This window comes from Camelina sativa, chromosome 4, assembly GCF_000633955.1.
Source record: "Camelina sativa cultivar DH55 chromosome 4, Cs, whole genome shotgun sequence".
Taxonomy (NCBI): Eukaryota; Viridiplantae; Streptophyta; class Magnoliopsida; order Brassicales; family Brassicaceae; genus Camelina; species Camelina sativa.
In genome coordinates this window covers 22,662,933-22,674,962 of record NC_025688.1, presented here as the reverse complement: position 1 = coordinate 22,674,962, position 12,030 = coordinate 22,662,933, and the positions used below count along the sequence as shown (strand labels likewise).

At 38.1% G+C, this 12,030-nt stretch overlaps 3 protein-coding genes and 2 long non-coding RNA genes across 5 annotated transcripts in view; 4 read left to right on the top strand and 1 right to left on the bottom strand.

The window, feature by feature from the left end:
* LOC104781888 lies at window positions 200–606 on the top strand. Its single transcript, XR_002037771.1, has 3 exons — window positions 200–250; window positions 342–404; window positions 499–606. It is a non-coding gene; the product is annotated as an uncharacterized LOC104781888 (long non-coding RNA).
* LOC104781887 (CTP synthase 2-like) lies at window positions 608–1,656 on the top strand. The gene is made up of 7 exons (XM_019244204.1): window positions 608–619; window positions 704–766; window positions 844–933; window positions 1,018–1,056; window positions 1,133–1,446; window positions 1,520–1,573; window positions 1,653–1,656. The coding sequence occupies exons 1-7, from the start codon at window positions 608–610 to the stop codon at window positions 1,654–1,656; spliced, it is 576 nt and encodes a 191-aa protein (XP_019099749.1).
* LOC109132703 lies at window positions 1,660–2,400 on the top strand. The gene is made up of 3 exons (XR_002037770.1): window positions 1,660–1,827; window positions 1,934–2,092; window positions 2,215–2,400. It is a non-coding gene; the product is annotated as an uncharacterized LOC109132703 (long non-coding RNA).
* On the bottom strand, window positions 2,799–3,563 carry LOC109132538 (uncharacterized mitochondrial protein AtMg00810-like). The gene has a single exon (XM_019244203.1). It carries the CDS (start codon window positions 3,561–3,563, stop codon window positions 2,799–2,801), a length of 765 nt encoding a protein of 254 aa, XP_019099748.1.
* Window positions 6,642–12,030, top strand: part of LOC104784182 (lysine-specific demethylase JMJ15-like) — a 7,513-nt gene continuing 2,124 nt past the window's right edge. Inside the window, exons 1-8 of the mRNA XM_019244202.1 lie at window positions 6,642–6,662; window positions 6,715–6,822; window positions 9,129–9,203; window positions 10,358–10,405; window positions 10,509–10,586; window positions 10,676–11,173; window positions 11,485–11,712; window positions 11,803–12,030. Of these exons, the coding sequence (XP_019099747.1) occupies window positions 6,642–6,662; window positions 6,715–6,822; window positions 9,129–9,203; window positions 10,358–10,405; window positions 10,509–10,586; window positions 10,676–11,173; window positions 11,485–11,712; window positions 11,803–12,030 (1,284 nt within the window). The remainder of the gene's footprint in view (window positions 6,663–6,714; window positions 6,823–9,128; window positions 9,204–10,357; window positions 10,406–10,508; window positions 10,587–10,675; window positions 11,174–11,484; window positions 11,713–11,802) is intronic.

Below are 12,030 nucleotides of genomic sequence, written 5' to 3'. Positions count from 1 at the left end.
CTTTGAAAAACTTCACTTGTTTTGAATCTTTTATTTCAGAAAACAAAACCAACACAGCACAGCATTAGAGATCTACGAAGCTTGAGATTGACACCTAATATCATAGCTTGTCGGAGCACAAAGGTTTTAACTTGTTCATTTTGGTGTCTATATCTTCTTGTTCTATTATATAAACTCGAACCTTTTCTTTTACTGTTAGGTACTTGAAGAGAATGTAAAATCAAAGCTATCTCGATTGTGCTATCTTCCGGTATGATGCATCTTATTTTTGTTTTCCTTGTTGTCTTGTACTCTTGTTTACTTGAAATTATCCGTTAATCAGCTTCCACACTTGTTTTCAGATTCAGAATATCTTCTCACTCTATGATGTTCACAACATCTGGCACATTCCTTTGATGCTGAAGGTACGAGTTTTCAACTACTGTGATGCATGATATTCGAAAGTTATCACAAAACTCATTTGATGCAACACTACTTCTCGTTGTACCCATGAAACAGGATCAGAAGGCTCATGAAGCAATCTCAAAAGTCCTGAACCTTTCTGGTATTGCTAAAGAACCTTCTTTAGGCAAATGGGCTTCAATGGTAGAAATTAGTGACAATTTAAATGTACCGGTGGGTCTCAACTGCCAAAGAATTGAATAGTTTTTGTAGTCTCCAAACTCGATGTCTCTTTCTTGAAACACAAGTAAATATTTTACAGGTGAGAATCGCTATCGTGGGGAAATATACAGATCTCTCAGATGCCTATCTCTCTGTCTTGAAGGTAAACTTATATACATCACTTTCTCTCATGGCACGTTATTCTTATGGTTTGGTTTAATGACCCTGCTCATTGTTTAGGCCCTCTTCCATGCTTCTGTGGTTATCCGGAAAAAGCTTGTAGTTGATATGGTTCCATCTTGTGATCTCGAAAATACCACCAAGAAAGAGGTAAACAAGTGTGGTTAATCACGTTCATACTAATTTGCCTCTTCATGAATACTCTGAAACAGAATCTGTGTCTCTTTTGGGTAGGATTCACGCGCATATGAGGCTGCTTGGAAGTTACTTAAGGTTTGTTTTTTTGTTTTTTTTTGGCAATCTTTGAGAAGCCTGATGATTCAAAACATAGCATATTTTGCTTCTTCAGGACGCAAATGGAGTTCTTCTCCCTGGAGGGTTTGGTGATAGGGGAATGGAGGGGATGATTCTTGCAGCAAAATACTCCCGAGAAAACAATATCCCTTTCCTCGGTATCTGTCTTGGAATGCAGATCGCTGTCATCGAGTTTGCACGCTCAGTTCTCTGCTTGCCTGATGCAAATAGCACAGAGTTTGAATCTGAAACCAAACATCCATGTATCATATTCATGCCTGAGGGCTCCACGACTCATATGGGAGGCACAATGCGATTAGGCTCGAGGAGAGCCTATTTTCATGTCAAGGACAGCAAATCTGCAAGACTGTAAGAAACCATCTCTTGATCCAAATCATTCTGCCAATGCTAGATTACTACTTATGTAAACTGCTTTTTATAGATATGAGAACAAAGACTTTGTCGATGAGAGGCATCGCCATAGATACGAGGTATGGTTTCTTGCAAGCCTGAATACACATTTTAGTTTCTTAAAGCTTGGCCATTTCTTGATACAAGTAACTGGTTTCTTGCAGGTGAATCCTGATATGGTTGCAAGCCTCGAGAAGGCGGGTCTCTCTTTCGCAGCAAAAGATGAAACTGGGGAGCGCATGGAGATAGTAGAAGTTCCAAGCCACCCTTTTTTCATAGGTGCTCAATTCCATCCCGAGTACAAATCGAGTCCCGGGAAAGTATCTCCTCTGTTCTTAGGTCAGAGTTCTTGTCACTGTTTCAAACGAAACCTCCAAAACCTTTTTTTTTAATATAATCAATATGCTCAGAAAATTTGAATCAAATTATTATTCTTTGTATCCAGGACTACTGGCAGCATCCTGTGGTGAGCTAGAAGCAGTCCTGAATCCAGTTTCCATTCACCAAGACAACCAAACTATGGTACTTGGAAAAGAAGCAAGGGTTGGTCCAAAAAACTGGTTTTAGTAATGAAACCATAGAGCTCAAAAACATATTGTCCAATGTAAGCCATAATAATAAACTTCAGTGGCTGATTTGATTTTAGTCTCTTAACACCATATAGAATTGGTTCAAGTTCCATCTTTATGGGTTGTTTATTTTATTTTTTTCTCTGTATCTGTCCAGCTGCAATAAAGCTCAACTGTCCGAGATATGTTTTTTTTCCTGGAAGAATAAAGAAATGAAGCCATTGGCCCATATGTCAAATAAGTTATATGTATATGTGTAGAAGCAACATTTAATACTTGGAGATTTACTAGATATCATATAATTTAAGTGATATTATCAGAACTATATAAATCTTTCATTTATTACTACTATATTTCGACTACATTTTATACATCCAACATGCTTTTGTGAATAAACATAATTACAAAAAATATCATTACTTTTTAATTCTACATTAAAAAAACGTGTCGCCACGTCGGCAATGGCGATTTAGTTATAGTATATTGCGGCTGATTTACAGAAAATGACTGAGTTATGAGCAAACGGCTGACTTACGAGCATAATCCAGCCTGGCGTTAAGCTGACTTAATGAAACGTGTCTGACTTATGATAAAATGGTTGAGTTATGACTTACGAGTATAACCCAACCGTAATTACGGCTGAGTTTTTAGTCATAGTTGATTTGTCAAAAAATTGGCTGAATTAATACTTCAACACGGCTGAATTAACTTTCTCCGGCTGGTTGATTTATTAACGACAGTTTACTTATGGGATGTCATTGCGGCTGATTTACGTTTAAGTATCATAATACTGGCTGAGGTATTTGTGAATAAAAGAGTAACAAAGGTACCACGGAGATAACGAAGAATGCGTTTGAGAAGACCAAAATCAGATACCATGGGAGAGTGCAACCGTTGACAGACAAAGTTAACGGCAAATTGGATATCAGGACGCGTGATGGTCAAGTATTGGAGTTTCCCGGCAAGACTACGAAAGTAGGATGGCTCAGAAAACAATCGAGTATCACGAAAAACATGATCAAGACGTTGTGGCAATGGAGTGTGACAAGAGTTGCAGGTGGACATATTGGCATGATGAAGAATCACTTCAGTGTATTTGGTCTGATGGAGGAACAAGCCTTGAGGATAAGATTGTGCTTGGATCCCAAGGAAGTAATGCAGGTTCCCTAAATCTTTCATTGCAAAGCGAGAAATGTCATCAACATATAGTAAAAGGACCATGGTGTTACCATTACAATGATAAGTAAACAGAGAAGGATCAGCTCGACTACATGTGAAACGGAACTCCAAGAGGTAATTGCTGAACTTGTCATACCATGCACGTGGAGCTTGCTTCAAGCCATATAAGGCCTTTTTTAGAGAGCAGACATGATTGGGATAAGCAGCATCTTCGAACCCTGGTGGCTGAATCATATAGACTTGTTCCTGCAAATCACCATGAAGAAATGCATTCTTCACATCAAGTTGAGTGATATCCCAGTTCTTTGCAGTGGCAACTGTGAGCATAATGCAGATTGTAGATGTCCGGACCACTGGACTATAAGTCTCATTTAAATCAACTCCAGGTTCCTGATTGAAACCTTTAGCAACAAGGCGGGCCTTAAATTTGTTCACCGTGCCATCGGCATTGAGTTTGACCGTAAACGCTCAGCGACACCCTAAGATATTCATGTCAGCAGTAGCAGGAGTCAATGACCATGTATGGTTCTTGTAGATGGATTCAAGTTCATCGAGCATAGCTTGTCGCCACCCTGGATGTGTCAGTGCCCTAGCTACACTCGTGGGAAGAGAAGGAATGGTTTTACTCGCCACAAGAGCATACCGTGGATTTGGTTTGCGAATGCCGTCTCTAGACCGTGTTGTCATTGGGTGAGTTGAGGTGGTAGTAATGGTATTGTCATCAGCAGCAGGTGATGAAGAAGAAGGAATGTCCTCTGTGGTGAGAGTGGAGTCATCATCAGAAGGTGAAGGAGGAGGACTCGGGGATGCACATAGTGTGTCATCTTGAGGATATTCCACCACACAATCAGGAGACAGCGCGCTACTCGGAGAACTAGTTGTAGATTGTGGTGAGATAATTGACAATGTGCAGAACTGAGCGTCAGCAGATTGCCAAGCCTCACGTAGACCAGTTTTATGTTGTGTAACAAGCTCCCTATACTTGTCCATAAAGGGAAAACATGATTCATCAAAGATAACATGTCTATTAATGTAGACACGACCGGTTGGCGGGTATAGGCACCTGTTGCCCTTGTATTGACGGTGATAATCCGAGAAAAACGCACTGGAGAGAACGAGGTTCAAACTTGTGCTGAGTAAATGGCCGAAGACATGGATAACCCTCAGCACCAAATACACGGAGAAAAGAATAATCCGGTTTCTTGTTGAATAGCTTCTCATGTGGACTTTGCTGATTTAAAACCTTAGACAGAAGCATATTACCGATAAAGTTAGCTGAGTAGAACGCCTCAACCCAATACTTGAGAGGTGTTTTGTTATGAAACAACATTGACAAGCCGAGCTCAGTTAAGTATCGATGTCTTCGTTCGGCTATACCATTTTTTTGGGACGTTGCTGGACATGAGATGAGATGACGAATACCATGGTTCTGTAAGTGTGTGCGAAAGCGACCGCTTATAAACTCACCACCACCATCACTTTGAAAAACCTTTATCTTTCTACTGAACTGATTTTCAACTTGTTTTTGGAAACCAATAAACACATCACAAAAATCAGACTTTGCTTTAAGAGGAAAAATCTATGAATAGCGAGAAAACTCGTCCACAAAGACAACATAATAACGAAAACCCTAAATTGATATAACCGGGGAAGGACCCCAAAGATCACAATGTAGTTGATCAAGAGGGTTCATTACATTTGAAGTAGAAGTATAAAAAGGAAGTTGACAACTCTTTCCCATTTGGCAAGGTTCACAAACGGAAGTAGTGCTGCTCTTATTGATGGAAATTGCCTTGCTGGTTTGGAGAAGTTGAAGAACCTGGAGATTTGCATGACCAAGATGTTGATGCCACACCATGTCACTTGCAGCAACTTGTCGATTTGAATAAAAAGCTACAAACTCCGGATTCCTCAACACATAAAGCCCTTCAGTACGGGGCCCTCTTGTCACAACCTTCTGAGTGTGTAAATCAATGATATATACATCATTAGAGTCAAAGAAGACACCACATGGGTAGTCATCACACAACTTGGAAACGGATAGTAAGGACTTGTGCATTGACGGACAAACAAGAACATCACAAAGAGGAATACCACCTGAGGTTGTGGCAAGAGTAGCGGATCCAACATGAGTAATAGGTTGATGTGTGCCATCAGCAACCATCACATTCTCAGCCCCATTGTATGGTGTCAAAGATTGAAGAGAATCCATCGTTAGAGTGATGTGAGCAGTAGCTCCAGAGTCAGTCAGCCATTCACGACCACTGTTGTCGGAGACTTGTAATGCGGTAAGAGCTTGGGGAACATCATCACTTTGGTATGACGCATCAAACCGATTCCAACACTTAAGAGCCACATGACCAGTGCGACCACAAATTTGACATACAGGACGAGGGTTAGCAGAATTACGAGACTGATTCTGATTCCAACCAGAGGAGTTAACTTGTTGGGAGAATCCTCGACCGCGGGTGGAATAGCCTCCTCGTCCACGATGGCCTCCATGACCTCTCTGTCCAGGACCATGATAACCACCTCTCTGAGTTTGAAAAGCAATGTGGGTGATACCTCAGGTGGAGTCTCATAAGACTGCAGCTTCGAATCAAAACCAGAGATTTGTAAGACGACATCATTGAACGTTGGAGACGGAGTGCGAGACATTGAACTTTGAAAAACTGTGGCTGTGGGACCATAATCGCGGCTTAGCCCATTAAGAAAGGTAAAAATCTTCATGTTCTCATCGACTGGTTTGCCTTTGATATTCAGGAGCTGCAACCGACGTCGGAGGTCGAATTCGCGAGCGACGGAACTTTTGTTGAAATTTCCGGCAAGAGACAACCAAACATCTCGAGATGTGGGCAGGGCATGAACTAGCCCCAACACTTATTCAGACAGAGTACCAAATATCCATGACTTTATGAGCTCGTCTAAACAGATCCAAGCTTCATACTCCAGATTTGGAGCTTCGACGGCGTTAGTGACTGTAATCGCCGAAGGTTTTGCGACATACCCATCGACAAAACCAAGAAGTCTTTGACAACGAAGGAGGGACTCAAACTGGGTTTTCCAGAGAAGATAGTTGCTATCACTCAGTTTTATTGTGACTGAGCTAGCAACATGGAGAGATGACGGAAACAGGTAAGGACCAGGACGCTCTGCCATGACAGCACTGATTAAGGTTTAAGAGAGCTCTGATACCATGTGAATAAAAGAGTAATAGAGGAATTTACTGAATAATACTTTTCTTATTAAACTCAGTCTCCCAACTTACAATGAACCCATAGGGCTTACATATATAGAACCAAGAGAACATTCTAGAGAATACAAGAGTATAGGATCGGCTGCCACTTGTCTAACATCTAGCCACACACCTCAGTCAAGATTCCATTGAACCAATTAGCTAATACTATGGGTGAACAGCTAGTTGGAGTAGCCGTCGTCATGCTCTGCATCGGCTGTGATATTGTCGGCCTATGTTCAGGGGAAGGACACTGTAACGGAGAAGGACCACTCTGTTTCTGATGCAGAGAAGGACCACATTGAGGAGATAACGACTTGTGATCAGATGGACTTTGAGAAGGCTCTGCAGGTTGGGCTTGTGGCCTTTTACTTTCTGTATTAACGACAGTTTTTCGTTAATAAAAACTTGATCATTTTATGGCTGAGGTAGTAGCGAAAGATTAATTACCAGAATAACATGCAATTACGACCGACTTATGAAATGATACGGCAGAGTTAACGATTTTCAGTTGAGTTACGACATTAAACGGCTGAATTTGGCAGTCGTTTTTCGTTTTTTAATTACTGTAATAGTATTCATGTTGCGACTGACTTATAGTTTTGTTTGATGGCTGGTTTAATTAGGTTGATTTACATGTTAGTTTGATGGCTTACTTGCCACTTCATCAACTAAAAAATGATTCGTCATCGTCTTCCTCATTATTCTTCATTTTTGTTCATCATATTATGATATGTGATGGATCCGGTTCCGGTAATTATTGTTTTCGGTAATTAGATAAAAAAACACAAATATGTATTTTACACCGACAATATAGGGTGTAGAGTTGTGCAGATAGATGCCAAAAATTGTCTGATGTAGTATTGTTGTAATACAATTGTTTACTTTCAGTTTCTTTCTTGTACTAACTCAGCCGAGAAGCAATATATACGTTCAGTTTCTTTCTTGTAATAAGTTAACCGCAAGCAATATAAAGCAGCTGTCATATGTATTTTTCAGCAACCTTTCATTTTCCGTGAAGTATTATAACTCAACCACAAAGCAATATAAATCAGTCGTCATATGAATCTACGCAACCTTTCGTCTTCTGTGAAGTATTATAACTTAGCCGTAAAGAATTATAAACCATTCGTCATATGAAGCTACACAACATTTTGTCTTCTGTGAAGTATTATAACTCAGCTGCAAAGCAATATAAATTAGTCGTCATATGAATCTACACAACTTTTTGTCTTCCGTGAAATATTGTAACTCAGCCTTGAAGCAATATAAATCAGCCGTCATATGAATCTACGCAACCTTTCGTCTTCCGTGAAGTATTATAACTCAGTTGCGAATCAGTATAAATAAGTTGTCATATGAATCTACACAACCTTTTTTCTTCTATGAAGTATTATAACTCAGCAGCAAAGCAATATAAATCAGTCGTCATATGAAACCTTTCGTCTTCCGTAAAATATTATAATTTAGCCACAAAACAATATAAATCAGCCGTTATATGAATCTGCACAGCTTTTCGTCTTTCGTGATGTATTATAACCCAAAAATCAAATTGATCTAACAAATGAGTAACTATATGTAAATCAAAACGACGACAATCATTCATAAAGCATCGATAAAAACTCTCAGTTACCCAGAATAACAGTTTAAGTCACTGACTATTGTCGAAACACTCAAAAATAAAAATTTGACACATATCGAAATACAAAAATACGACCACGAGTGTAGACGAAATGCGAAAGCGTTGAAGAGAGAGAGAAGAAGAAATCAACCGTCATACAAAATCTGCGGAAGCGGGACAAAAGAAGAAAGAAGAAAATAATATCACAAAAATGTAAATAACATAGAAGTGGAGGGTTTATGTCGTATCTTTGACTTAAAAATTAAAAGGAATCGTACATACGGTTTTTTTTTGTTTTTGGCGGTTATTTGTTCTCCAACTTCCTCGTCCTCTTCCCACAGTCTCGCTTCTATCTTCTTCATTTGTCTGTCTCTGTCTGAATACTCTTAAAAAAAAAAATCCAAATTTTATAGTGTGTTTAATAATAATATTGAGCTCATTATATTTGAATATGTTGTGCGATAAATCAGGGAGATTTAATTTTAAAGACACTTTCCGCACAAGTTTATGTAGGTGAACTGAACTCATATAGTCTTTGTACCTTTTATTAACAACTCATTTTTGATTATTTAACTCATCTATGTTTTTTTTTTCTATGGTAAATTTTTATCTGGTAATTAATCGGTTAGCTTTTGTTCTGGATTACGTCTCCTTTACTCATTACTACTTTACAACAATACTAGTTTACTACATTAATAGGTCAATTAGTTTTCCAAATTCGGGGTATTTTATTTTTCTTTTACTTGCCTAAGCTATTTTATGGTCACAGACTCACAGTTTGGGATTGGGATAAGAGATTTTGACCTGTCCTTTTGATTGGTATGATATCTTCAGATTTTTTTTAATTATTATTATTATTATTATTATTATTATTATTATTATTATTATTATTATTATTATTATTATTATTATTATTATTATTATTATTATAAATATGCTTAACCATTTGCTGGCCACTTTAATTGGATATAGGGTTAGGGTTAGGGTTGTCTGATCCTCTGGATACCTCATCTTTTGTCTTCTTGGTTCTTATTAGGGTCCCCTTGGTTTGTGGAAGGAAGTGATGGGTTTCAATTCAATGGAACCTTTCACTGTTGCTCAGATCCAAGCGGTAAGCTTTTGATGTTCTTTTATATGTTTTCGATGATTCATCGATAAAATCGCATAGTTCTAAGAATGATTATTCGACTTATCGTGTAGTTTGAAGGACGATTTATCAATCAATTATGTAGTTCTATGGGATTATTCGAATCCCGTAGTTCTAAAGATCTCATTGATTAATTGCGCGTAGTTATGAGGAAGATTTATTGATGAATCATGTATATAGTATTATCATTTTGGTATAGTTATTGCTACAGATCTTACTCTATATTTACATACTTGATTTGACAATATTGAAAATGTAAAGTAGGTTTTGCATTATGACTTTTGCCTTAAATGTTGTACTCTGTTACTTATTTGAAATTCTAATGTTGATTCATGAGTCTTGATTTCCCCGACACTATTTTGCTTTCATTTGCTTTGGCTATTTGGATTTTTGATATCAGAGTGTTACCTCTTCCTAGCATCTTAATTTTCTCTTGATGTTTTTCTCAAGCATACTAATTTCACCAATCACCATTTTGCTTTCATTTACTTTTGCTATTTGGATTTATTGGAAATCCGACTCTGAGGTTTTTCGATATCAGAGTGTACCCTCCTCCTAGCATCTTAATTTTCTCTTGATGTTTTTCTCAAGCATACTAATTTCACCATCACCATTTTGCTTTCTTTACTTTTGCTATTTGGATTTATTGGAAATCCAACTCTGAAGTTTTCGATATTAGAGTGTAGCGTCCTCCTAGCATCTTAATTTTCTCTTGATGTTTTTCTCAAGCATACTAATGTTATCATCACCATATTTGGATTTCTTGGAAATCCGACTCTAAAGTTTTTTGATATCAGAGTGTAGCGTCCTCCTAGCATCTTAATTTTCTCTTGATGTTTTTCTCAAGCATACTAATGTTACCATCACCATATTTGGATTTATTAGAAATCCGACTCGGAGGTTTTTTGATATCAGAATGTAGACTCCTCCTAGCATCTTAATTTTCTCTTGATGTTTTTTCTCAAGCATATTAATGTTACCATCACCATATTTGGATTTATTAGAAATCCGATTCGGAGGTTTTTTGATATCAAAGTGTAGACTCCTCTTAGCATCTTAATTTTCTCTTGATGTTTTTCTCAATCATACTAATGTCCTTTTCTTTTTTTTTCCTTCAGGACAAGGACACTAATGTAGACCCTCCTAGTAGTCCCCGTCATCGGAAGGTAAGGCCAAAGTGATTCTCGGGGCTGAGCGTAAACTTTACTTTGTACCAATCCAATGTAGTCCATAAAGGCTTACAAATACCTATTTTTTGACATAATGTAGGTTCTTGCTAGATGGGATCCATCTAAAGCTCAGAGGCCAGACATTGATGAAGCTCTTATATTCCGCCCTTCATCAGAGGTACTACTAATTGTTCTCCATCTTGTTTTCAGAGGTTATGTTGATGTTTTGTTCTTTCCTTATTTTTTATTCTGAATTTTGGTTATTAGGAGTTTGAAGATACAATTGCTTACATTGAAAAGATACGTTCCTTAGCCGAACCGCATGGTATTTGTCGAATCATACCACCTCCGAATTGGTGTCCTCCTTGTCGGCTTAAGGAGAGAATTTTATGGGAGGATACAAAGTTCCCAACCCGTATTCAGATTGTGGATCTGCTTCAGAACAGAGAGGCCATGAAGAAGAAGGAGAAACCTAAGGGAAGAAAACGTAAACGAGGAAGAAAGCCGAGTGTGGCTTTACCCAAGAAAATACATGGCTCTGTCTCTAGCTCCGTTTCCTCTCCTGAGAAGATCGAAGAAGAGAAATTTGGTTTCAACTGTGGTTCAGATTTCACTCTTAAGGAGTTTGAGAAATATGCCCGATCTTTCAAGAAATCATACTTCGAAAGAAAAGACAATACTGCAGATACCGAATGGGCCCCATCTGTTGAGGAAATCGAAGGAGAGTACTGGAGGATCATTGAGCAACCAACAGATGAAGTCGAGGTACATTACATTTCCCTTGAATGGCTAGATATTTTTGGTTTTCGATTCATGTATGATTCTACAAATAAGTAGATCATATCATTAAAAAATAGGAAAAATGAGATTTTAATAGATTTTGCCTATTTAAGAGATTTTGCCGGTTTCTTAAAAGATTTATGCGACTTTATAAAAATATAAAAAAATTAAGCCCAAGACAATAACTAAAAATTAAAATATAATAACTTAAAAGCGTTTCTTAAATACAACTAAAAAAACCACATATATAGTTGTTTTTGTCAACAGTTTGTCATTATATGTCCTGTGGTTGGCAGGTCTATTATGGAGCCGACTTGGAGAGACGGGTGCTTGGAAGTGGGTTTTACAAAGGAGTCAACATGTTGACTGAAGATACTAAAGTGGATCAATACTTACATTCTGGTTGGAACTTGAATAACTTACCTCGTCTTCCTGGCTCTTTATTGTCGTATGAGCCTTGTGATATCTCAGGTGTTGTCGTGCCATGGCTCTATGTTGGCATGTGTTTCTCGACGTTTTGTTGGGTAAGATCACACTCTCACAGATCTCTAATCATTTTTTTTTTTGGTTTTCTCAATTTCACCAAAAATGTTTGTTATTTTTTATCGTTACAGCATGTCGAGGACCATCACCTATATTCAGTGAACTATAATCACTTTGGCTCTCCAAAAGTATGGTATGGAGTTCCAGGAAACCATGCAACTGCGCTGGAGGAGGTGATGAGAAGACATCTACCAGATTTGTTTGATGAGCAACCTGATCTACTTCATGGACTTGTTACTCAGTTCTCTCCTTCCATCTTGAAATCTGAGGGAGTTCCGGTTTACAGAGCGGTTCAGGAA

Coding starts and splice junctions, on each gene's coding strand:
- LOC104781887 (XM_019244204.1), top strand. Junction 767..843: donor CCTATCTCTCTGTCTTGAAG/GTAAACTTATAT, acceptor CTCATTGTTTAG/GCCCTCTTCCATGCTTCTGT. Junction 934..1,017: donor AAAATACCACCAAGAAAGAG/GTAAACAAGTGT, acceptor TCTTTTGGGTAG/GATTCACGCGCATATGAGGC.
- LOC109132538 (XM_019244203.1), bottom strand. CDS start 3,563: ATGCTCACAGTTGCCACTGCAAAGAACTGGGATATCACTCAACTTGAT.